Source organism: Cuculus canorus, chromosome 1 (genome assembly GCF_017976375.1).
Source record: "Cuculus canorus isolate bCucCan1 chromosome 1, bCucCan1.pri, whole genome shotgun sequence".
NCBI classification, from domain to species: Eukaryota; Metazoa; Chordata; class Aves; order Cuculiformes; family Cuculidae; genus Cuculus; species Cuculus canorus.
In genome coordinates this window covers 43,432,150-43,456,329 of record NC_071401.1, presented here as the reverse complement: position 1 = coordinate 43,456,329, position 24,180 = coordinate 43,432,150, and the positions used below count along the sequence as shown (strand labels likewise).

The window sequence follows — 24,180 nt, the reverse complement described above, 5'->3', positions numbered from 1 at the left end:
TTTATGCATATATAGAAATAAAGAACAAAAGTCACAAGAAACAATAAATGCTCTTGAGTAACTAAGATCTCCACACACGCAAGCAAAGATTATGCAAAGTAAATAGAAGTTTCTAAAAATCCTTGTCTTCTCAATTGCCCAACAATTTTTTGAGCATATTAGTCCAGAAAACTGGCGGTGATGCCTTGACTTTTTTTACATGCAGAAATTAGCAACTTTTCAGAAAGAGATGTGTATCATTTTGTGCCCTGCCTTACAAAAAACAATACAGTACTAATCAGCTTTCAGATAAAAGACATCATATAGGACTTATGCAACCTGAGGGAGGCAATTCTCCCCCTCTACTCTGCTGTTATAAGGCCTCACCTGAAGTACTACGTTCAACTCTGGATGCCTCAGCACAGGAAGGACATGGATCTGTTAGAAAGAGTCCAGTGGAAGGCCACTAAGATGATCAGATGGCTGGAGCACCTCCCACATGAGGACAGGCTGAGAGAGTTGGTGTTGTTAAGCCTGGAGAAGAGAAGGCTCCAGGAAGACCTTATAGCAACCTTCCAGTACTTAAAGGGGACTTACAGGAAAGATGGGGAGGGGCTCCTTATCAGTGAATGTAGGGACAGAATGAGGGGTAACAGTTTTAAGCTGAAAAGGGGGAGATTTAGATGAGATATTGGGAAGAAATGTTTTCCTGTGAGGGTGATGAGTCACTGGCACAGGTTGCCCAGAGAAGTCATGGGTGCCCCATCCCTGGCAGTGTTCAAGGCCAGGTTGGATGAGGCTTTGAGTAACCTGATCCAGTGGGAAGTGTCACGGCTCATGGCAAACCCAAGCCATTCAATGGTTCTATAATAACTCCAATCTTCACAGCAGTGCAGCATGCACACTCACCCTGTATCTCTGAATCTATAGTCCAAAGTGAAATCAAAATTCAGAGATTTCTGTCAGGCATGAGGGAAGGCAATGGAGACAGGGCTCGAGGCAGAGCATGAGCCACTGTGTTAGCCGTGACACATTTTGATCCTTGTCAAAAGGTGACCTTTTTCAAAGAAAAGACCAATGCTCCACATCACTCAGTATTACACCCTCATTGCTGCAAAAAAGAAATACTAGACAAGAAAACGGAGCATGTCAAATGGATATCAGTTCTTCAGTCAGAACTCAACAAAATTTAGGAGGCTATTCCTTATGAACATTTTTGGACACTGTTAGCTGCTGCCCAGCCAGCATAGCCCATCTGAGTTGGAGCATATATTTTTGGTGTTACGTAGCAAAGTAAAGCAAGTAACAGTAGATTTTATGTAACTTAGTTTGTGTATTTGCCCTTCCTCATACAACATGAGTGACAGAAATAAGTTCTCTTATATTCATTTTCTCATACCAGACAAGCTACTATTAACACTACTAACGTAGCCCATACCAGTCAAATATTTAAAAATTCAAATTCTTTTTAAAAAATACAAAATGCAAGAAAGAAAGAAAGCATGGACTAATATGAAAGCTATACTAAACACAAGGTGAATAGCAGAAAATAAATAGTCAGGGTTTTCAGCATGAAGGAATTAACTTTGGTAGTAGAGCTACTTTAAAACCAAAAGTGATTCCTTTGCCAAATTAATGCCAAGTTAAAATAAACCAGCTTATATTAATAGTACCATCAGATTTTTAAATTTAATAGGAAAACATACCTAATTTGATTCTAAGTAATCTAGAAAAGGAACTTTGTAACCAAGTCCTAAATAAAACATACAACTGAAATAATCTTCACATTGCAAGTGCGGATTTTATCTCAGAAATTGTTTTAAAAATGCCATTCCTCTACAAAGCAAAAAAAGCCAACCTGTCAAGCAAACTTTCCCACAGAAAAGGAAGTTTTGGCTAGCTCTACTTGATGACAAGAGATAAGGAAGTACTAGGGCGGTTCCATAGTTTGCAAAGTGTTAGGCACAAAGACTTAGAAAAGTCGTTTTCAAATGGCAGCATTTTTATCTTCTCCACCCTGTCTTTATCTCTCCTCTCATTTTGGGACAGTTTTCACATTTCTCCCTTCTTGGCTTTATTATTTCCTTCTTTCCTGGTGTAGGAGGTACATGCTGATGACCTCTGTATCAAAGTGGCTTTCTCCCACTATTTGAGAGTTGGTTGCTGTGGTGCAAGCGGAATTCATATCTTCTGATACATTAAGTTAAATTTTATAACGTAACAATGTTATATCAGATTGCATTAAACCGAGAGAAAGATGTTTGAGTAGCACTTGTCAGAAGAGCACGTTGTGTCTTTCTGAATCAGGAAAAATCCTGCTTGGAAATCTTTAAGATTTGTCTTTACCCTAAAAGAAACTCAATTCCCTACTAGACCAAAAAAATCCCACCCAGAGTTTCAGATGCACATGTTCAAACTAGTGACAGCCTAGCTATGTGCAGCTTTATTCTCATGTGTGAAAAGGGAACAAACATTCACCAAAAAGCCTTCTTCCAAAGCTGAAGAGCTTTATGATGGCATTTGGTACTAATATTCATCCAGCACCCACATTGAAAGTCAGTTAGCAACAGCTCTACTCCTTTGAAATGAACGACTAACTTAAAAAAAAAAAAACAAACCCAAATACTAATGGCATTTCATTTACAATTCTAAAAACCCAATAGCTTTCTACTCTGCCCTGTGGTTTGACCACAGCCCTCACGTCTCTGATGTGATGAAATGCTTCCCAACCACAGAGCAAAACACTGCGCTTTCATCTTACTCACAGGAGCCACAAAGAAAGATAAATGGACTTGAAAAACCATATTAGTACATTACACAGCAAGGTTCCCATTAGCCAGCTCTCTCCAAAGGAAATAGACTGACTCTGATTTTGCTTCAACACCTGGTCTCAGCCAGAAACTTAGTTTAACTAAAATTTTGCCTTGCTACAGAGCATGCAGTTATTTATCCTGAGTAATAAGCAACAGATGTGCCAAGCTTACACACACTATACAAAAAACTATACTATACAAAACTATACTATACAAAAAAACTATACTATACAAAACTCATTCTTCTTCCCACTGTCTCATGTCTTATGACTTCCATCCCTGCTCACGATTCTCTGTGTTCAGCCAACCGTGTTGGAAACGTGGGGTTTCTGGAGAAGAACAGCGCTGCAGCTGGAGATGCACCTCAAAGTGTTCTACAGAGCCTTGTTAGAAAAATATGTTGTCAGACCACAAAGTCCTTCCTCTCTATGTGATTATATCCAAACCGTCTCACATGCTGGGATTCAAGCTGAAAACCCCATATTGATTAAGAACTAGCATTTCTCTGGGTTTGCTTTTGCTAAGTATTTATTTTATTTCCATTACCACCCTACCCCGAGAACTCTAAGCAAAAGAATTTTGCAGGATCTGAACCCAGCAAGATTTATCGATTTGAGTAATTTTCATCTCTTTTTCATGTAATTATGGGCCAGAAAAAGTGGATTTTTAAGGCAGACTGCAATTTCACTACTGTGCATAATGAAACTTCAGCTTCCACAATCGTCTGACCTTCTGATTACCCTTACCATGTCCTCCAGAAATGCCAGAGGGCTTTGGGAACTGCTTCTATGTGCCAATTTGCTCACATGCATTGTTTTACTAGGGAAAATAAGAGCATTGCTCTCTACGCAAACTGAGTAATTTGGAGAGTTTGCAAGATAAGTAGAAATTAAATTTTCATTTTCCAGAAACTGTTTAGTGCAAACGTTTACAGTATTTTAGAAAAAATGGCCAAAATTAAAGCAAACAAACCAACAGCCACATCCCAGATAACTCCCCTCTGGGAAACTTGTGGGGATGTCTCAGTCTCTGAAACCTGCCACATCCTGTTAAAAAATCAAAAAGATGCAGCAAGTGGCACCTTTCTGCAATCATCGCTCAAGTCTGGTACATGGTTTTGTTTCAGGACATGGTTTATAGGCACAGTGGTGTTGGGCTGACAGTGGGACTTTATGATCTTAGAGATGTTTTCCAGTGTTACTGATTCTGTGATTCTAAGCTGGTCCTTTTCACCCTGCAGCCAGCATGTCTCATAGCTCAGGAAACCACCTAAAGAGCTGTATGGCTGTTTCTTTGGTTACCGGTCTTTGGCCACCACGTCCTTGCAACAGCTGAGGTATTTGCCTTACCCCCAGTGAAGCAGTTTAATTTTCCAAACTGGAATATAAATAAGTAAATAAACCTGTCTAAGAGAATGGCTAGTTCTCACACAAACCGTTGGCAGTATGTGCTGCAGAAGAGAAACAGAGCAGCGAGGCTGCAGCAGAAAGCTGCTTGGTGGAGATAAAATAAGATACGGCTGGGTCCGACCCTCCTTCCCAAAGAGTTTTAACAAACTCTCCCACGCAAGCCGCAGCCCTGTCTCCCTGTGCCATGCCCAACTTGCCTGGTACCAATGCAGCATTTCTGTTAACTGAATGTGAGGTTTAATTTCAATATTTAATCATAACAACACATAGTTATTTATCCATTCACTCTGATTACACCTGAACCATTGTGATCCACACCCAAAGTTGCTAGGTAGCAATGTAATCAAACTAAAGGTGAAAGCTAAGCCTTGTTTTCAGTTATCTAAAATGTGCTTGGAATTTAGGTGATCCTGCTAATATAAATTCCCTATTGGATTTTATGGTAATTAAGGTGTCATAAAAGTAAACATGACATAACAAATTAATAATGCATTTACCTCATTAAAAAAACTAAAAGCACTTCACCGTAACTCAATACAAAAACACATAGCGCACAGTATTCCATATGAAACAGAACTGTTCTTTATTCACATACGCTTTTCACTTCCAATTTTACTCAAGAAATTTGTTTTCAAAATAACCATGAACTCAAAGGAACAATATAATGAAACCCTTCTGGAGACACAACCAAAGACACTTGTTGAGCACAGTATTTCGGTACTGCTGAAAAAAGACCCGTTAAGTATTTGAAGTGAAAATAAAGCTTAAAAAGCACACTCATATGGAAGTAAAGCATTAGCTCCCTATAGAACAAAACCAAACTTGAAGAAGTTTCTAGGAAAAAAAAATAAAATAAAAAATAAAATAAAAAATTAAAAAACCGAAACAAAATGTCTTAAAGTATTTGGTTTCTTCCAGTAATCAGACTGCCACAAAACTTTCGAGAATACAGGGGGTTTGTTTCCTTTTAATCAGAAAAGCCAAGAGACAAATGGATGCTAGTTGTCCAACGAGGAATGCATAAAATGTTTTGGAAGTGAACTTGAGGACTTGAGTCTAGAGAACTATGGAGAGGAGCCATGAAAAGAATATGATCAAAAGATCTTCAGATTACAGGATTTGCAAGACTGGAATTCAAATTGAGGCATCTGTTTATCCTTTAGGAAAAAAAATGCCATCTCTTGAATTTAAACTCTCCAACTATTTAAAAAAAAAAAAAACCAAAAAAACCAAGAAAACAAGATAAAAAAGTCGCCATACCAACAGTACTTTCTAAATCACAGAGGCTTGGTGGAGAGCAATAAAGCAAGACTGAGAGACATTGAAAACAGCAGAACCGAGAGCCACAGAAGTATAAAGACAAACCCATGCAAAACACTATCTGCAAGCAGATTTGTGGAAGAAGGAACTTTAAAACAATGAAAATAATTCCAGAACATGGCAAGCAAGCCTACCATCTAATCCTCTAGCAAACCCTTTCCATCTCTAAATCCTGTGGTTCACCAGTCGCAGTACCCTGAGCCTGTCAGGTACAGATGCTTGCTTTTCTAGAAATGCACAAAATAATCATTTTTAGTTTTAGTATCACACGCCAGGATGAAAGCTGGGATCTTCAAAACTGAAATACCTGAGCACGTTCCTCTCCAGCCTGGGAAAATACATCACCCCTCCCACTATTGTCATTGTAAGCACCATCTTCTGAAAGCCTCTCCTTACAGCCCTCATTATTATGATCATCTGAAACTGAAGTATTTATGTAAAACCTTTTCCAGTGTTATCACAAAACATCAGGTCTCGCAATGACTATCTTCACATGGTATTTTAACACCACCACCACCAGGTGATCTTAGTTTACAAGAATCATTCACCTTTCCTCCATTTTTGAAGAGTAGTAGGAACTAGAAACAACTTGAAGGAACATCAATACGCTGCAATTAAGATATAAGCTACACACCTCATGAATACTCCAAATTTTTACATGTGGAGAAAAACAAAGTAATATATGTAAAAGAAAGTTCTTACAGTTATGATTCAAGACAATGCTTAAGTCACCACAAAAATGAAATCTAGCCTATGGTTTTCTGGTTTGGATCAAATGGTTAATTCATGGGCCGTTTAGGCAATCAAACTGCTGATAGAATAACTGTGCTGTCCTCCCTAGAATTATTTTGGTTTAATTTGAATTCTTTTTGGATTCCTCACAGGAAAAGAATGTGCAGCACTTGTTATTTTGCAACCCTAATACCCTGAGCTCTTCTGGGACAAAGGCAACTACTGCTTTCTACATTCACTTGATGTGGAAATGCATGTTGTCAGCTTGTGCAGTAATGTATGGCAAGTTAGCTATATTTCTTCTCTAACAACATACAGAGCTGACCAGCAAAAGCAGATGTTTTGTTGGCTCATCCAATTAAAAGACATAAATACAAATATCTAGAGATGTGTTATGTTCTACTAAGAAATGAGGCAACTTTGTTAATGTTGAGATTGCATGTTTACCATAAAATCGGATCCTCCATTTATTACAGGAACCACATATATGTCCTTGTTCACGTTGGGTCTTTTAAGGTAAGATCAACAGTTCTGGTGACAGGACTAAGTGACCTAGATATCCTAGTGACAGGACTAAGTGTCCTAGATATCCTAGTGACATAAAGAGCCTACAAGGCTTTTGTAGGAAAAAAATATGAAGAAAAAATTATCCCTGGAAGTGTTCAAGATAAGGTTGGATAAGGCTTTGAGCAACCTGATCCAGTGGAAGATGTCCCTGCCCATGGCAGTGAGTTGGAACTGGCTGATCTTTCACATTCCTTTCAATCTAAACCATTCTATGATTCTATGAAAAATTATTTTGTTTATCCACAAAAGGTTTCTGATGTTAAATGACTACAAAACTTATCCTACGGTCTCTGACCAACACATTTGCCAGACAGCATGCAGAAAATCTTTTAAACTTCTGTGAAAATGATTACATGTATCTCTTCCCTTCCCTCCCCCAACAATGTGATTTACAGTCAAAACATTGGCAAATCCCTCAGGTGAAACCTTAAGAGAGATCTTTGCATCATAGGAGTTACTTTAATGGAACCTAACCTTTGTAGTGGGCAGGGAGACGCAGATGCTAAAAATACTCAGGTTACACAGATTTCCAAGTATGACCCTTCCCTAATAGAGGAACATCTGAATTGGCTTGTGAATATAAAACAGGATGGTGGCCTTTAAATAAAGTTAAGTAACATTACAGGTTTGTGTAGAGGAGCTGTCAGTGCTTGATATAGCTAAGGATGATGATGCTCCATGCAGTGACAAACTGATTAATGTTACAGATCCAAATCACAGAATATGTAGCCTTTGTGGTCTAAGACAACATATAAGTGGTACTATTTTAAACAAAAAGAGAAACGGAACTAAAATTTTGAAAACTCAATGTGTTTGTATGAAGTTGCTGTAAAAACAATAGGCTAGCGAACACTCATTAAAACCAAACATAATTAGTTGTCTACCCCACATATTTGATTTGATGTCATGACTTACCAAGCCAGCTATTGGAGTTGACAGACGATTGATCTTCTTAATGACTCCAGGTTTGATCTTGTTAATCAAACTGAAAAGAAATCATATTATTTTCTGTTACATAATCAACTATTTAAGCAGGAGAACCAGCACTTATTAAGAAATACTTTGCATATATTGATAACTTATATGATTTGAACCAAGTAAATTTGAGCATATTAATGCTTCTTAATTTTTTTTTAATCAGTTTTCCAAGAAGTGACAAGTCATGACAGACTGTAGGAGCAAAAATGGGACAAGTCACACACATGCCACACAAAGAGATTTCCAAGAAAGGCAAAGTCAGAAAGAAGAAAAGAAAATGCCTGGGTAAGCATAGGCAGAAATAGATGTGATTCTACTACAAGAGTAGATGTTAATCAGATTCAAATTTCCCATTTAAAGATTTTCTTCACATGAAAAGTTGTGATGCAGAAGATGTCAAAAACATCTGAATACTCATTTTCAGAATTCAGTGTGAAAGCACTGATTTGTTCTAAGTGTAAGAAATCAACTCAGCTTTCATAATGCTATCAAGCCCAGTATCATGTGTGACAATCATTTTTGGTACATGCAATTTACACATGCAAGTCATTTTTAGCGTCAGTCAGAAGAGATTGCACCTCCTATCACTCTGACATAATATAAAATTCATAATTAAACTGAGAAGATAGGACAGACTAACGAATCGCTATTGAGTACACAAGCCTAAATGCACACATTGTCCTGCAGTGAGGATAAGGCACAAGATTCGTTGCACCTTCATACCTGGGGTTTCAGTCACAGAGATAGGGAAATACTGTGGTTCACCAAATTACACACTAGACCACAGGATCAACATAGAAAAGGGACCTGAGGACAGCCTGCAGACTTCATCTGCTTATATACACCTTTGAGGATCTTGGACTTGCTCCTTCTTCTTGTTGCTGCTTGTCTGGCCAGTTCCTTTACCCCACAAAGCATCAGTAAGATTTTGTGATCTACCCACACCCATGCAGAGTCAGGACCCAGAGTTTAAAACTCTCTGTGGGAAAAGCCATTTTTTGCTCAAGCAGCAAATTTATTTGGAAAGTGAACAAAAAGAATTGAGTTTACCTATACACACTAGAATAGAGAAGAGATTTCTAAGTGTCTGCAGAAGAAATAGCGGGTCCTGAGATTTTTCAGCTGCTTTAAGTTATCTAGTACACAAAATGCATTGGATGAATTCACAAAGAACAGAAGTAGTGGTTTGTTGAGCCCTAATTTACTTATTTATTTCATTTTCCAAATTTTTATTTGCCTTATTGTACTTCAGAACATGAAGTAACATGTGATAAGGAAAACGTTAGTGACTTCCTTCCTCCAACGTATACACAGGAGATAAGGTTTAATTTAAAAGGCTTTATTTTGACAACTACTGATCAGCTGGTCAAGATGCACACTTGGTCATTAAGCAGACAAAGCAACTAGACTGATATAGGAATACAGGGTGTAGGTGCAGGTCTTATCTGCAATGGTTTAATTCAAAGATACCATCTCTGGAAACAACATATATGTGGACTTTAAACTAACACGCCACAGGTAAACCAAAGAAATGAGCAATGTCATATCCAGTTTGTCTCCACCATTTACAATCTTGCTGTAAAGCTGACTTTGGCGAAGACTGGACATCTGAAAATCTTTCCCCATCTTGCTCCTCTCTGTTTCCACCAAATTTCCCTGAAAATCATTTCTTGTACATGAAGTATGTGAAGTTTAAAATTATGATACAGGAGGGCCAATATATGGTTTTGTGCAACCTGATGAGGTACCTTTTGCTTTAAAGAAACTTGTGTGCCTCCTAAGGCAAGCTGCTCAGCTGAAGGAATTACAGGTTGTTTTTCTTGCATATGGCTATTAATTACAGATAAATGCAACTGATTTGCATTTGGCAGATAGAAGCTCATATTTTTATGCCAAATAAGTGTCAACAACAAAGATACCAGATGATTAGAATATATGAACTCACTGCCAATTCTTAAAGATACTATTTAAAAGTGACAGCCGAATACAATCCACACATCCCACTAAATATATACCTGAAGAAATACATTATTATTAAAAGTATAAACTATCTTTACCACCGCAGTCTGGTTACCGTTTGATTATGTAAGTAATGGAAATACAGTGCCTGTCTCTACATTATTCAGCCTTTAAAAATCAACTCCCTCATGCCGCAAAAATAACTACAGAAGCAACTAGCAAGACAGATTGGATGGGCAAAGGGCCCAAAGAGAAAAATAGAGGCAAGGACAGAAAACAGTAATATTCACAGAAGGGAGGAAAAAACGCAGGAATGCTGCCTTTTCACACTTGCTTTGATCTTTTTGATATATAGCAAGACAAAAAAAAAAAAATCAGAACCTCTATAAATATTTTCTAAAAGTTCGCTTGGCTGAACTGATTAAAGAGTAGCTCCAAGATGAGATATCTTTTTTTTTCTGTCCCAGGTAGTCCACCAATGAGACTTCTCTCTTATTGACGTTCTAATGACATTTACACCTGCCTTTCCTTAAAGCATTTATGGTATTAGCACAGCTTCCAGTCCTGGAAACCTGTTCCAGTAAGTACGAAACCAATTACAGATATGTGGAAGAGACCTGACGAGTGGACTTTTTACACCTCTGAGTCAGTCCAGCAACGAAACCAGACAAGTGCTATTATTGCCAAACCTATAATATAAAAGCACAAGGAAGCTTTTCAGAGAAAGCACTCCAGAAAAACCTGATGTCAGTTTGTTGTTGAAAGCAATAACTAAGTCAATCCAGATAGCAATGAAACCTGCACTGCATGTGCACACACGTGACAGAAGATATGTGATATGATATGAAAATATGATAAAGAAAATTTCTCTGTTACAAACAGGTAGCTTTCAGGATTTAGAAAACAACTAGCACACAGTTTACAACAATTTCTCATGGGCGAGTGGGGACAGGGGACAAAAACCTGGGGATATACTGGTAACTGAATGCTTTGTTCTCAGCCATGGCCACATCACTTCACAAAAGCTGAAGAGAAAGCCTAGTGATATCATGAGCATTACAATCAATAAAACTAATCAACTGGCCAGAGGATCAGCATGACCCTCTCACTAATGCATGAGGAAGCATATATGACAACACATGAAACAGATCCTGAGAATTATATATAACAGCCTAAAAGGAGATTGTAGCAAAGTGGGTGCTGGTCTTCTCCCAAGTAACAAGAGAGAGGACGACAGCAAATGGCCTTAAGTTTCACCAGAGGAGGTGTAGATTGGATAGTAAAAAAAAATTTCCTTAGTGAAAGAGTAGTGCAGCATTGGAAGAGGGTGCCCAGGGTAGTGGTAGAGTCTTCATCCCTAGGGGTGTTCAAAAACCATATGGCCATGGTGCTTAGGGGCATGGTTTGTTAGGCACAGTGGTGTTGGTTTGACAGTTGGACTGGATAGGCTTAGAGGTCTTTTCCAACCTTAATGATTCTATGATGTTTGAAAGCTGTTCTACCTTCCAACAGCAGGTAGATAAAAATATTTTCATTTATTAGAAAATATTTTTTGATACTTGAAAAAAAAATCCGAGGTCAGCAAAGAAAGAGGCCAACTGACGTTAACCTGAAGGATTTTTATATTGATAAGTCAATACTTACTCACACAACAGGACTCCATTTTCCAGAGCTGCTCGAAAGTCTTTGGTTCCAAAGCTTTTCCCAGTAACTGTCTATAAAAATAAGAATTGGGATTTAATTGGACACACGCAAAATCAGGAGTAGCAAGAGTATTTAAGAAGTACTAAAAAAACCAAAAAAACCCCACACTTTTCAACTCAACAAAGTTCATAGTATCTATTATTTTATTTTTCAAATAAGAAATTTCAAAAGTAACAAATATTTAAAAAACCTGTTCTTTATGCCTCAAAAGGAGCAAAATCCAAAAATCCAACATCTTCAGATAGTTTCCTCTAGTGTAAATCAATCTTCAGCTAAATTCTGTGAGAATACTTATCGCTTTCTAAAGCAATACCAGCCACACTGAAAAAGCATAACATAAATTTGAAACAGAAGTGCAAAAGAGAGAAAGTCTTTTATCTTCTACTTCATATTACAGCATGTATACTCATGATATCTGACATAAATTACTTGGACGGGGTTTTTTTCCCTGACACTTGCACCTAAGGCTGTGTGACTAAAGAACCATGCCAGCAAGCCTATATTACCACATGCACGCTGATTCCCATTACTTGGCAAGTGCTCCAACTCCTCTAATGGGGTTACTTTTTATATCCAGAGTGAAAAGCAGTGAACAATACCTTATTGAGGATTTAAGATACCCAATGCCAAAAGCATCACCTACACAGTTGTTTTCCACAAAAAAACTCCACATTTGTTTCTGGCACTAACTCCCTCCATCTCAAACAAGACCGTCGAAGCAGTACCTTCAAGTCTAAACTTATTTGGATTCTTCCTACTAGGACCCTCCTTAATCTATATCCCTTGAGGGACCAAATTTTCACAGATTTCTTATAAAACCCCAGATTAATAACCCACATGCATGTCAGAAAAGGAGATAGTATTCCTGAAGGGTTTTATCCCAGTTGGGTATAGAAATCAAACACCATGAAGGTTATTTATTTGTCCTTGGACGTCACTAGGTACAGTCTATAGCTAACTACTAACCTCTCTTTGGGGATCCCAACTATCCCCAACGTTGCACAGGACTTCAGGTACACAATTACAGGTGTTGTGGAACCTGCATGCATCCAGACCAAAGCTACTGGTTACCACAGTAATTACGGAATTCAGTAGCGAAACAAATGAGCTGTACTTGTTAAAAGACTGAGGAGAGGATGTAGCTCTTTAAGGAGCTATTACATTACCATCCTATAATTTTTTTCCCTAAACTGCAAAAGGAATTTATACTGACACCAGAAATGTTGGAATATAAGTAAGTAGTTTTTATGGAAGTTATTTTTTAATTAAAAAGTTGTAACTTCAGTCTCCATATTGAGAACATATTTGCTCAGAGAAGTTGTTGTTACCCCATCCCTGGAGGTGTTTGAGGCCAGGTTGGATGGGGCTTTGAGCAACCTGATCTAATGGAAGGTGTCCTTGCCCGTGGCAGGGGGGTTGGATCTGGATTATCCCTAAGGTCCTTTCCAACACAAACCATTCTATGATTTTATGTTAAATACATATATCTTCTTTAAGTTTTTTTTTTTTCTAGGATTTAACAAATAAGGTGAGAGAAAGAATTATGACAAACCAACTCAAGATAACAAAAATGTCAACATTTGGGGGCAAAGGGGAGGAAGGGGAATCAACCTCAAAACTTTTAACAACAAAGGATGACAGTCATTCCCCCAGGAGAATTTCATTTTATAAAATACCCCTCAATAGTCTGTTCTTACTGAAGAGCAGGGGTTGCATCTTAGCAATATCATTTTCAAAAATAATTTCAAAACACAGCATCTGGAAATCATGCTTATCTCAAAATACAGCCTTTTGCTTCCAAAACTGTATGGAAACCTCTTATATTGAGTGATAATAATTTTGAGGAAACTAGCCAATATAACATAACAGCAGTGAAAGTTTGAATATAAATATTTGTGTTCCCTAGGTAATATGGAATATGCACTATAAATTAAGCCCTGCATTCTGCAAGCTAGAAACTTGAAGTCTGCGTGTCATACAGCAGAACTGTACTGTGACAAGGGTTATAAGATAGAGGTCTAGCTTTATATTTATGTTTCAAACTACAATCTGTTCTTTAAGTCCAAATATTATCCTCATTCTGGAGTCATCGCTGACATCTACAGGACTAGACAGTACAAATGTTTGGTTTAATATAGACAGTTTAGTCATGCATGCAATAGAAGGTGAGGTGTTCACCTAGAGTTGGACCCATTCTAAACCTGCAACATCTTACATATCTGCAGACAACCTTCACAATGATGTTTCTTTAAGAAAGTATTCCTAGAACTGCAGCTAAGGAGATCATTCCTCAAAAATTATTCTTAATAAGTCAAGGTGCGCGTGTCGATGAAGACACGTTAAACTTCAGCATAGCCCCTTCAGAACACAAGAGCCACAGTGTAGCGCGTAATCACATTTTCATGGTGCACATTGTGGTCTTTCCCACAACCCCCCAAAATACCACCTCAGTCTCTGAAATGGTGTGTGGAACATTTTTCACTGCCACAAAGTCTTCAAGCACATGGTCTTAGGTAATTATAAAGTATCTTTGCACAACAAGAGTCCAAGTTAAGTACACGGCTATTAATGCTATTAAGATTTGCAGACCTCTTAAAATTACACTAGAGGACATTACACTGGAAGCGTTTTGATTAAGTTGCTTTGCAGCCACTGTGGCAATCAACACCTATTTGATACACAGGATGGAGCTGTCAGACATATCTTGTGGCCTACAGAACGATGACTGTATGCTTAGCTGCCATTAAAATAAAAGCAGGAGTACTGCCAAGCTACATTTCATTAATATGGACTTTTCAAGGATAACTAATAATTAAGTAATTAAGATGTATTCTCAAGGAATAATTTAACACTAGTGGATTGAAACCAAAACATCTTCCAAGTTGCACAACACCTTGAATTTGTTGATGTCATGAAAATAAGTACTGCATTTTAAACCAAGCTTTCAGACAGGGAAAGAGGACTTTTCCCACCACAGACTTTCATCTGGCTTATATCCACTGCAAGGCATTAAGCTCAGCTGTAACTATTATAGGAAATAAGTATCATTTAAAAAAAAAAAAGAATATCCACAACTGGCTCAGAGTTCCCTGACTTTTAAGAACCTGAGTAAGACAAAGCGAATCCCACCCTGAGCTATTACACCTTCAAACAGTGTCTACGATTCATGAGTCACTACTTATTCATTAAAACTGGTTATACTGGGTGTGGTGCTGTTATGTAATGGGCATAATTGATTTTGGACAATTTTTCAACTACCTAGACCATGTGAGCCACCAAATAAAGGAAATATCTTGCAAACCATGCAAGATCCATCTTTGAACAACATCTGTTTTCAAATTATGTCTCTTTCCTCTCCTTCATACAGTTGCACGCATTCTGCTTCTTTCTCTGCTTTTTGGTAGAAAAAGCAATGAAATAATTAATGACTATATTATAAAAACACAATTAATTGCTGTTATAAACCAGTTTGATTCTATTTTTGTAAGACAGCATCCCCTAATACTTTTGTAACTTGAAAGTGCCAGGTCCAAGCACTTTACTTCAAACAGTATGCAAATTGAGCCTTTACTTAAATTTAGGTTTTTGAAAAACGCTTATACACACATTCACACGCAGAAGGCTACTTTAATTTCATGTTTGCTGTGACTTCTGTAGAAGGAGGCAAATCAAGAAGCAATACCCAAAGATAAACCATCCTGAAGATGGCATGACATCAAAATCATGATGGACTGGACAAATAGCACAAGGCACAGAAGAATAAGCTAAATATACACCTCAGTACCAAAATTAGCATCGACTACCCTTCTTTGGCTTGTCCTACTAAAGGTCAAACACAGGTGATCATAATAGGCACTCTTTTCCTTAAAAGTTGTTAAAAATGAAAAGATTTTTCAGTGTTAATAAAAAAAAAATACCTAAGGGAGTTTATGTCAAGTTGCTTCCACAGTTCACCTTCTAGCAGAAAGGCAGCTCTGCCACAGGATGGTAGACATTTTCCAGTGGGTTGGTTTCCCATACATACCACCACGTACAACTCGAAGTGCAATGGACTGGTAGGTTTCTCAATTTGACTTTGCAGTGGTGGAGACACCACAGCTAGACTCTCCTCATCCAATACAAGACTCGCACCACATCCAGAGGCATGCTGGCTAACTGGCTCTTCATCAGAAAAATGTCAGCTGCTCAGAAACAAGGAGGCAGCACTATGCCCAGCCTGTGACCTGAACAATGCCTTGCCATAGAAGCCAGGTACTCGCCATTCAGCCAGCTCAGCACCTCACGCTGGCCAGCCCTGCTCTCTCCACTGCATTCAGCTGAAAGAGGGTAGACTTAGATTAGATATTAGGAAGAAGTTTTTTACTGAGGCTGGTGAGGCACTGGAACAGGTTGTCCAGAGAAGTCATAGATGCCCAATCCCTGGAGGTGTTAAAGGCCAGATTGGATGGGGCTTTGAGCAACCTGGCCCGGTGGAAGGTTTCTGTGGCCATGACAGGGGGCTTGAACTATGTGATCTATAAGGTCTCTTCCAATCCAAACCATTATATGATTCAGAACTCTTCTTCCACCACCCCCAGGAGACTATATTATCTCAAACTACGTGAGGATACCACACACTGATTTGAGAGAAATGCTAACTGCACAAATAAAGCACACAGCTCCTGATGCAGGGGCATGGGTGATGGATAGAAGGCTCAAGAAAGATACCGAACTATGCATGATAGCAACAGCCTTAATGCAGGCTCATGCAGGGCTCTCATGGGGCAAGCAATTAATCAGACAGCAACCTCAAGGATACTACTTTGATTTATGACCTTCAAGTCCCCAGCTCAGCCTGCAGCAAGAAAAGCCCATGCTCGCTCTCTCTCTCATGCTGCAGAGAGGACTGCTTGTGTACTGTAGGGAACTGGGGCAAATAACACCTAACTGACACTATCGTACCATTCCCACTATAGAATTTCAGCTACATCTGCCAGTTTCTGTCACAGTATCTGCCTCAGCGGATCACCCCACATAAACATTAATGTCTGAATTACTACCTTGCTAATGGCCTTTCATCCCTCTACCCTAGTTACCAAAAATCTGGATCAGACTACATGGCAAATGGCTCCCTCCTTACATAATCCCAGCATTACATATCTCTATTTACAGCAGACTTTTGGCTCTAACCGCCCCCATGCAATATATCACTCCAGAACAGTACTGTTACTGTAAGATGCCCAAGGAGATATATCTGCTACACCCACATCCAACAAGGAAGTTTTGAAGATACTCCCAACGCTCTGGCATCTGTAAGGTCTAGCAGGGCCTGGAAATAGATTAATTACATATTTTTATACAATATTTTGAGTCCACTGCATTTTATATACAGCTGTCAGTAACGTGCTCTACCTCAGCTTGACAGATTTTCTCTCTTCGAGTTTGCCCTGAAGGAAAAACAACACCAAAAAAAGTAACACAAAAGCAGTAGGTTTTTTTTTCCCCCCTCTCTTCTGTGTTCCTGTAGGAATTGGTGGTTCTTCTGGACTGTGACAATGAGTGGCTGCTTTGTGGAACACTTTTGATGCACTTCTCAAAGTTCTGCCTCCCTCTTTCATGGCTGTTTGTAGCCCTGTTTAAATGCTAAGCAGGATGCGAGCTTGTTCTTGAATGGCATATGTGGCAGCTATCAACAAAAATGCTGCTATTACACTTTGGAGTAAGGAGCTGGTGATGTTTGGCCTTTGCAGACTTACCATCCAGATTTCTCTTCCCCACTGGTTCTTCCTCTTTGAATTTATTTAAAGGAACAAACAAAATAAAAACACAAACAAACAAAAAAAATCCCTCACCCTAGCACAGCCACGATTTGCTCAAGTAGTCAATCGATTTGTCCAAATTCCTCCCAATGGGCAGATGGTAGGAACTATATTCAGAGGGTTGCTGCACATACCCAAGTGACAAAATCAGGCTGGCCACCACCGGGGTAAGAAAGCTTTTACTGCTGGAGCAAACCGCATAACCACAGGGTTTACTAGCTTTCTCAAAGTCAAGCGGTGGAGAAGAGCGGCTCATTTCTGAGGCAAGCAGGATCTACCTCCCCAAGTCTTGGCCCCTGGGAAGATGTACAGAAAGAGTGGGCATGCTTATCTTCCAGTCATGGGAGAATGGTGCTGGCATTTCACCTTTGGCAGCAGGAGGGACACCAGGTCTAAAGCAGCCAAGGTCAGAAAGAACCTTGCTGCTATCTGCCCTTCCAATCACAATTTAATTCATGGTCCAACAAACTCCTGAGAGGTCAACAAGTGCTCAAGCAGCTGGTATCCACAGAGGCTTTCCAAGTCAGCTGTCCAGCAATGAAACTATGACACTGCCCAGTCTAACAACTTCACAAGATTCAAGAGCAATGCCTGGATTTCCACAAAAGGAAGCTTCTTGTTTCAAGTCCTTGAACTTCATTGTTGAAATCCACTGCAGGCATGGCTCCACTGAGGAGAAGAGCTAGCATGGAAATAAGAAGGAAAATACCTACCAAGAAACCTGCTATGTAATTTAACTGCACAGCAAAAGTAAGGAGACTGAAGAAGATGAATAGCATTGACACACCAGAAGGCTGGCATGTCACCCAGAGGGACTTGGACAAGCTGGAGAAGTGGGCCTGTGTGAACTACATGAGATCCAAAAAGGCCAGGTACAAGATGGTACACCTCGATGGGTGCAGGCTTCAGTTTCAATACCGGTTTGGGGATGATGTGATTGAGAGCAGCCCTGTAGAGAAGGACTTGGGGGTACTGATGGATGAAAAGCTGTACATGAGCCAACAATGTGCACTTGCATCCCAGAAGGCAAAATATATCCAAGGCTGCATCAAAAGAAGCATGGCTAGCAGGTTGAGGGAGGTGATTTCCCCACTTGCTTGGGTCTCGGGTGAGACCTCACCTGAATACCATGTCGAGCTCAAGTCATCAGCACAGGAAGGACATTGATCTGTTTAAGTAAGCCCAGAAGAAGGCCACAAAAATGAACTGAGGGCTGGAGCACTGACAGGCTGAGAAAGTTTGGGTTTTTCAGCCTGGAGAAGAGAAGGCTGTGGGGAGACCTTATAGAAGCCTTCTAGTACTTAAAGGGGGTCTGCAGTAAAGATGGGGACAGACTTTTTAACAAGGCCTGTAGTGACAGGATAAGGAGTAATGGTTTCAAACTAAAGAAGGGTAGATTTAGACTGGATATAAGGAAGAAGTAGGGGTTTTTTTCCAGTGTGAGTGGTGCAACACTGGTGAACAGGTTGCCCAGGGGGGTGCCTCATCCCTGGAAACATTCAAGGCCAGGTTGGATGCGGCTCTGAACAATCCCATCTAGTTGAGGATGTCTCTGCTCACTACAGGGGGATGGACTATGTGACCTGTAAACGTCCCTCCCATCCCAAAACATTCTACGACTCCATGATTAATGCCATTGATTACTAATGCTGGTCCATGTGAATGTCCCTCTTCGTATCCATATGACTTCTTCAATTGGAACAATTCCTGCTCTACTGTTCAATGCTAAGTTGTGCTCTTCTGTTTAACCCCATACACCTCAAATCCCTGGGCATCATTTCATTTCAGAGGATGTGGAAATTTTTCAGTCTTCAGCCAAAACTGCCTTTGATTACAAACCAGAACAGACATTTATAAAAAGAAATGACTGATTGTTGAGAAACTCTTACTGTTATTTTCTATCATCAACATAATGATGGGGTCTTATTGTGGTATGGGTTCTGGACAGACATGCCAAGACTCCTGAAATAACATACAACTACATTTTTACAAAAGATGAAGGGAAAAAAAAAAAACAAACAAAAAAACCAACAAAAGGGGTAAGGAAAGAGGCACACAATTCCTGGTGTGGTAGGTGCGAGAACCATTGATCTCTGCTCATCAGCTGCTTATGCTTTTTCAAGCTCTTCTGTCAAATTACATATACAAACACAATCTGAAGGACAAGCATGAAGTTGTTCTTCCAATATTTAAGGAAAATCCTGACTTAAGGGAATAATACTGCAGAAAGAGCCAGGATAAACATTTGGGATCAATCTATTCAGTCAAGCTTCTCCCCCACTTGCAAACAAGATAATCCCCCAAACCAGCCTCCTGTTGTTGATACTGATGACAGGTGTGACGCTAAGAAAATCAACATACATTTTGTCTGATAAAAAGGGTCTTGCTGTATTTGCACAGACGGGCAGCATAAATGGCATGGCATTAGGTGTTCTAGAAGAATGTAAAACTTGCGTATGCGAATAGCAATTTGAAATGACAGGAATCTCTGAAAAAAACAAGTTATTGAAATTTTAATGTAGTGATATAGTTACATCTGATCTATTTGGAAACTAACAATTCCATAAACAGCTTAAATGTGCACCAGTTCTAAAGCTGCCGTCCTAATTCTTCACGCTTATTTCTACTTCAACAAAGCATTCCTGGTCCTGCACCTGCATAGGGGCAATCCCAAACACAATTATAGGCTGAGCAGAAAATGGATTGAGAGTAGCCCTGAAGAGAACTTGCCTTGCTGGTGGATGAGAAGCTCCAAATGAGCCAGCAACGTGCACTTGCAGCCCAGAAAGCCAACTGTATCCTGGGCTGCGTCAAAAGAAGCATGACCAGCAGGTCACGAAAGTTGATCCTGCCCATCTACTCTGCTCTTATAAGACCTCACCTGGAGTCCTACGTTCAGTTCTGCAACCCCAGCAACAGGAAGGACAGGGATCTGTTAGAGCGAGTTCAGAGGAGGCCATGGAGATGATCAGAGGGCTGGAATACCTCCCATATAAGGATAGGCTGAGAGAGGTGGGATTGTTCAGCCTGGAGATGAAAAGGCTGTGGGGAGACGTTATAGAGGCCTTTCACTACTTAAAGAGGGCCTGCAGGAATGATGGGGAGGGGCTCTTTACCGGGGAGTATGCAGTGATAGGATGATGGAGAACATTTTTAAGCTGAAAGAGGGGGAATTTAGATGAGAAGGCCAACCATATCCTGGGCTGCATCAAAGGAAGCATGGCCAGCAGGTCAAGGGATTCTGCCCCTCTACTCTGCTCTTGTGAGACCTCACCTGGAGTATTGCGTCCAGTTCTGGAATCCTTAACATAAGAAGGATATGGTGCTGTTAGAGTAGGTCCAGAGGAGAGCTATGAAGATGATCAGAGGGCTGGAGCACTTCTGCTATGAGGACAGGCTGAGACAGCTAGTGTTGTTCGCCTTGGAGAAGAGAAAGCTCAGGGGAGACCTTATAGTGACCTTCCAGTACTTGAAGGGGGCCTACAAGAAAGTTGAGGAGGAGCTGCTTACAAGGGCATGCAGTGACAGGACAAAGGGGAATGGCTAAAAATTGGAGGGGGGAAGATTTAGACTAGACATTAGGAAGAAATTCTTCACAATAAGGGTGGTGAGACACTAGAATAGGTTCCCCAGGGAAGCTGTAGATGCCCCATCACTGGAAACATTCAAGGCTAGGCTGGATGAGGCCTTGGGCAGCCTGATCTAGTGAAACATGTCCCTGCCCATGGCAGGGGTGTTGGAACTGGATGATCTTTAAGGTCTCTTCCAACCCAAAACACTCTATGATTCCAATTCACTTTCTCATGTGTATTTGCAACTAATAGAAGCAAAATAGAAGTGAATACTTATGCACCTTCCCAAAACAACAGAAGAGTTGGTGAGTTTTATATTTGCTAGCTGAGCTCCATACTAGTCCAGTGGTAAACTAAGGGTAGCAGAGGGTGCCTTAACCATAAATGTTCCTAATTAAGCAAAGAAAAGGACAAAATCATCATGAGAAAACTAAAGTCTAAATATTCAGTTCACCCCCGAAAGAAGATACCAACCACTGAATTCCTTAAATATGAATAAAACTGGTTGACCACAAGTTGGTTTTCCCCCAAGTAATTCACAGTATAATGGTGCTGTACCAGAGCTGGGTTTTGGTTCTGCCACAGGGGAAAAAAAAAGAAAAAAAAGCAAGAAGAAAAGTTTAAATATATCCAGGGAATGAGAATACAATTTCTATAAAAGCCATCAACTGAGATAACCCGGAGAAGTTGTGGATGCTCCATCCCTGAAGGTTTCAAAGCCAGGCTGGATGGGGCTTTGAGCAACCTGATCTGGTGGGAAGGTACCCTTTCTCATGGCAGTGGAGGTGGAACTGGATGGGCTTTAAGGTCCCTTCCAACCTAAACCATTCTATGATTCCACTTCTATGATTCTAAGAAGTGCTGAGCAGAGGTTCTAGTTTTACAGCTTAGATATCTTTGGATGCCCATGTTTTGTAATGCACATGCTCTCATGCTAGGCAAATTTTGAACTTGCCCTTTGTCACTCTGTACACCATTTCTTAATCTTTTTCCTGAAAACATTTACCTCTTCAGCCCTGCACTGGTTGTTACCTGACCTCAAGCTGTTAACACCTTTTCAAGCTGGGGAATCAGTGATCAAGAGATAAATGAATCTGTGCGTACCTGTGTCTCAGCTGGACTCCTACACAGTGTCCACCCAGGTAATACAAAAAGGTTGCCCCAAACAAGAAATTGGTGTGTTCTCAACATTTCCTTTAGGAGGTTGAAATGAAAAGACCAGAAAAATAGCAGCAACAACACAGCTTAGAAAAGAGGACTTGCAGTGAGACTCGGACATGCCACAGAGAGAAGGTGGGTTTGTAGGGATCGCTGAGGAGTCCAGTCACAAAAGAAAACCATGATCTTCCCAAAATGGCACCAGAGCCTCCTTTCCCCACTCTCTTCCCTATGCTCATATGAAGGGTCCGCGTTTAGAAAGTGTCCTGCAATCATCCAGACTATTTTGTGCTTTAGTATCATAGAATCATTAAGGTTGGAAAAGACGTCTAAGATCATCCAGTCCAACTGTCATCCCAGCCCCACGGTGCTTACTGAACCACGTCCTGAAGTGCCATCTCTATATGTTTTTGAACACCTTCAGGGAAGGAGACTCCACTTCTCCCAACTAAAAATCCCAGGTCCCTCAGCTACTCTTCACAAGACTTGTGCTCCAGACCCTTCACCAGCTTCATTGCCCTTCTCTGGACCGGCTTCAGGAACTCAATGTCTTTCCTGTGCTGAGGGGCCCAAAAATGAACACAGGATCTGAGGTGCAGCCTCACCAGCATCAAGCAGAGTGGCACAATCACTTCCCTACCCCTGCTGGGCACACCATTTTTGATACAAGCCGAGATGCCATTGACCTTCTTAGCCACCTGAGCACACTGCTGGCTCATGCTCAGCCAGCTGTCAACAAACACCCCCAGGTCCTTTTCCACTGGGCACCTTTCCACTCACTCTTCCAAGCCTGGAGCATTGCATGGGGTTGCTGTGACCCAAGTACAGGACTCGAAGTACAGTACTAAAAATGGAACTGAATATATAAAACATAGTTTATAGGAAATAGTACTAAATTTGATTTAATATATAGAATTTAGTACTAAAAATAAAAAAAAATATCCCCACCTAACTCCATCACACATCCTACCACCACCTCTCCCCTGCCCCAAAAATGATCATGACAACTGAGCCAGGGATTCCAAGCATTGGAGAAGGGCACCACAGGGTTGGAGCCACAGCACACTGGAGACGAGAGAGGGATAAATTTTTGCAGATTCTTGAGAGGATTAACATACCCAAAGATCCAGTGACTCAGCACTCTGACAGCCAGGCGGTATGTGGCCGACAGGATGGCCAGCCATGCAACCTCACAAAGAACTCCAAGTTCAGACAACAATAAAAAAAAAACCCAAACCCCCAAAAACCACTATGCAAAATCTGTCTGTAACATTGCTCTTGCTAAAGGAGGAAACTGAAGTTTAAGACCACTGTAGCACTCCAGTTTCAAGTGAACAAGATAAATTGTTTCTACAAGCTTCAATTAAAACAGAGACATTATTTGAAAGATTGACAGATAAAATGTTAGTGATACTAAAATCACATTTGTCTAGGGCAAATGTCAAGAAAGGATTAAAAGTAAATACAAACTTTGGGACATTTGCTATAGAGGTACTAAAATCATGTTTGTTTAACATTATCTATTATTGTGTTCAGTATTTTAAACAACATCTCTACTTCACTGTAATTGAATCTTTAAATATTTTGTTCATTTAGAACAAAAGATAAATGTGAGCTATAAAAAGACTTCTGACGTTTGTATTTTCTAAGCTTACAGCTCTATTTTACTACTACTGTAATTCCAGGTCAGAGAGGATGTTGCAAGATTCAATACAGGCTGTGTTAACCAGCATTTATTTTTACAGGGAGGGCCTTAAAGAAAACAATATCTTTGCTTATGCTGATTAAGAAAAATATCCTACAACTCCACTGCTATTTGCAAGCGAGTCCCTGTTGGGATTATTTGTGCAAGTGGCAGAGAACTACAGAGATACCAAATGAAATGGCCAAAACCAGAGCATGCTCTGCCCTAGGTTAGAGTTCTCATAGAATCATAAAATGGTTTGGGTCAGAAGGGATCTTAACGATCATTCTATTTCAACCCCGTGCCATTGGCAGGGACACTACTCACTGGATCAGGCTGCTCAAAGCAGCCTGGCCTTGAACACCTTTAGCGTTGGGGCATTCACGACTTCTCACAGAATCACAAGGTTGGAAAGGACCCAATGGATCATCGAGTCCAACCATTCCTAACACTCCCTAAACCATGTCCCTCAGCACTTCATCCACCTGTTCCTTAAACACCCCCAGG

General features: G+C 40.1%; 1 protein-coding gene across 16 annotated transcripts in view; it reads right to left on the bottom strand.

Annotated features, from left to right (window-relative positions):
• The window catches only part of LMO7 (LIM domain 7), a 145,571-nt gene that overhangs the window by 91,877 nt on the left and 29,514 nt on the right, over positions 1 to 24,180 (bottom strand). For all 16 annotated transcript variants that reach the window (XM_054063704.1, XM_054063686.1, XM_054063697.1 and 13 more), the window contains exons 2-3: positions 11,402 to 11,472; positions 7,736 to 7,805 (exon numbers count right to left, since the gene is read on the bottom strand). In XM_054063704.1, coding sequence (XP_053919679.1) covers positions 7,736 to 7,805; positions 11,402 to 11,472 — 141 coding nt within the window. The remainder of the gene's footprint in view (positions 1 to 7,735; positions 7,806 to 11,401; positions 11,473 to 24,180) is intronic.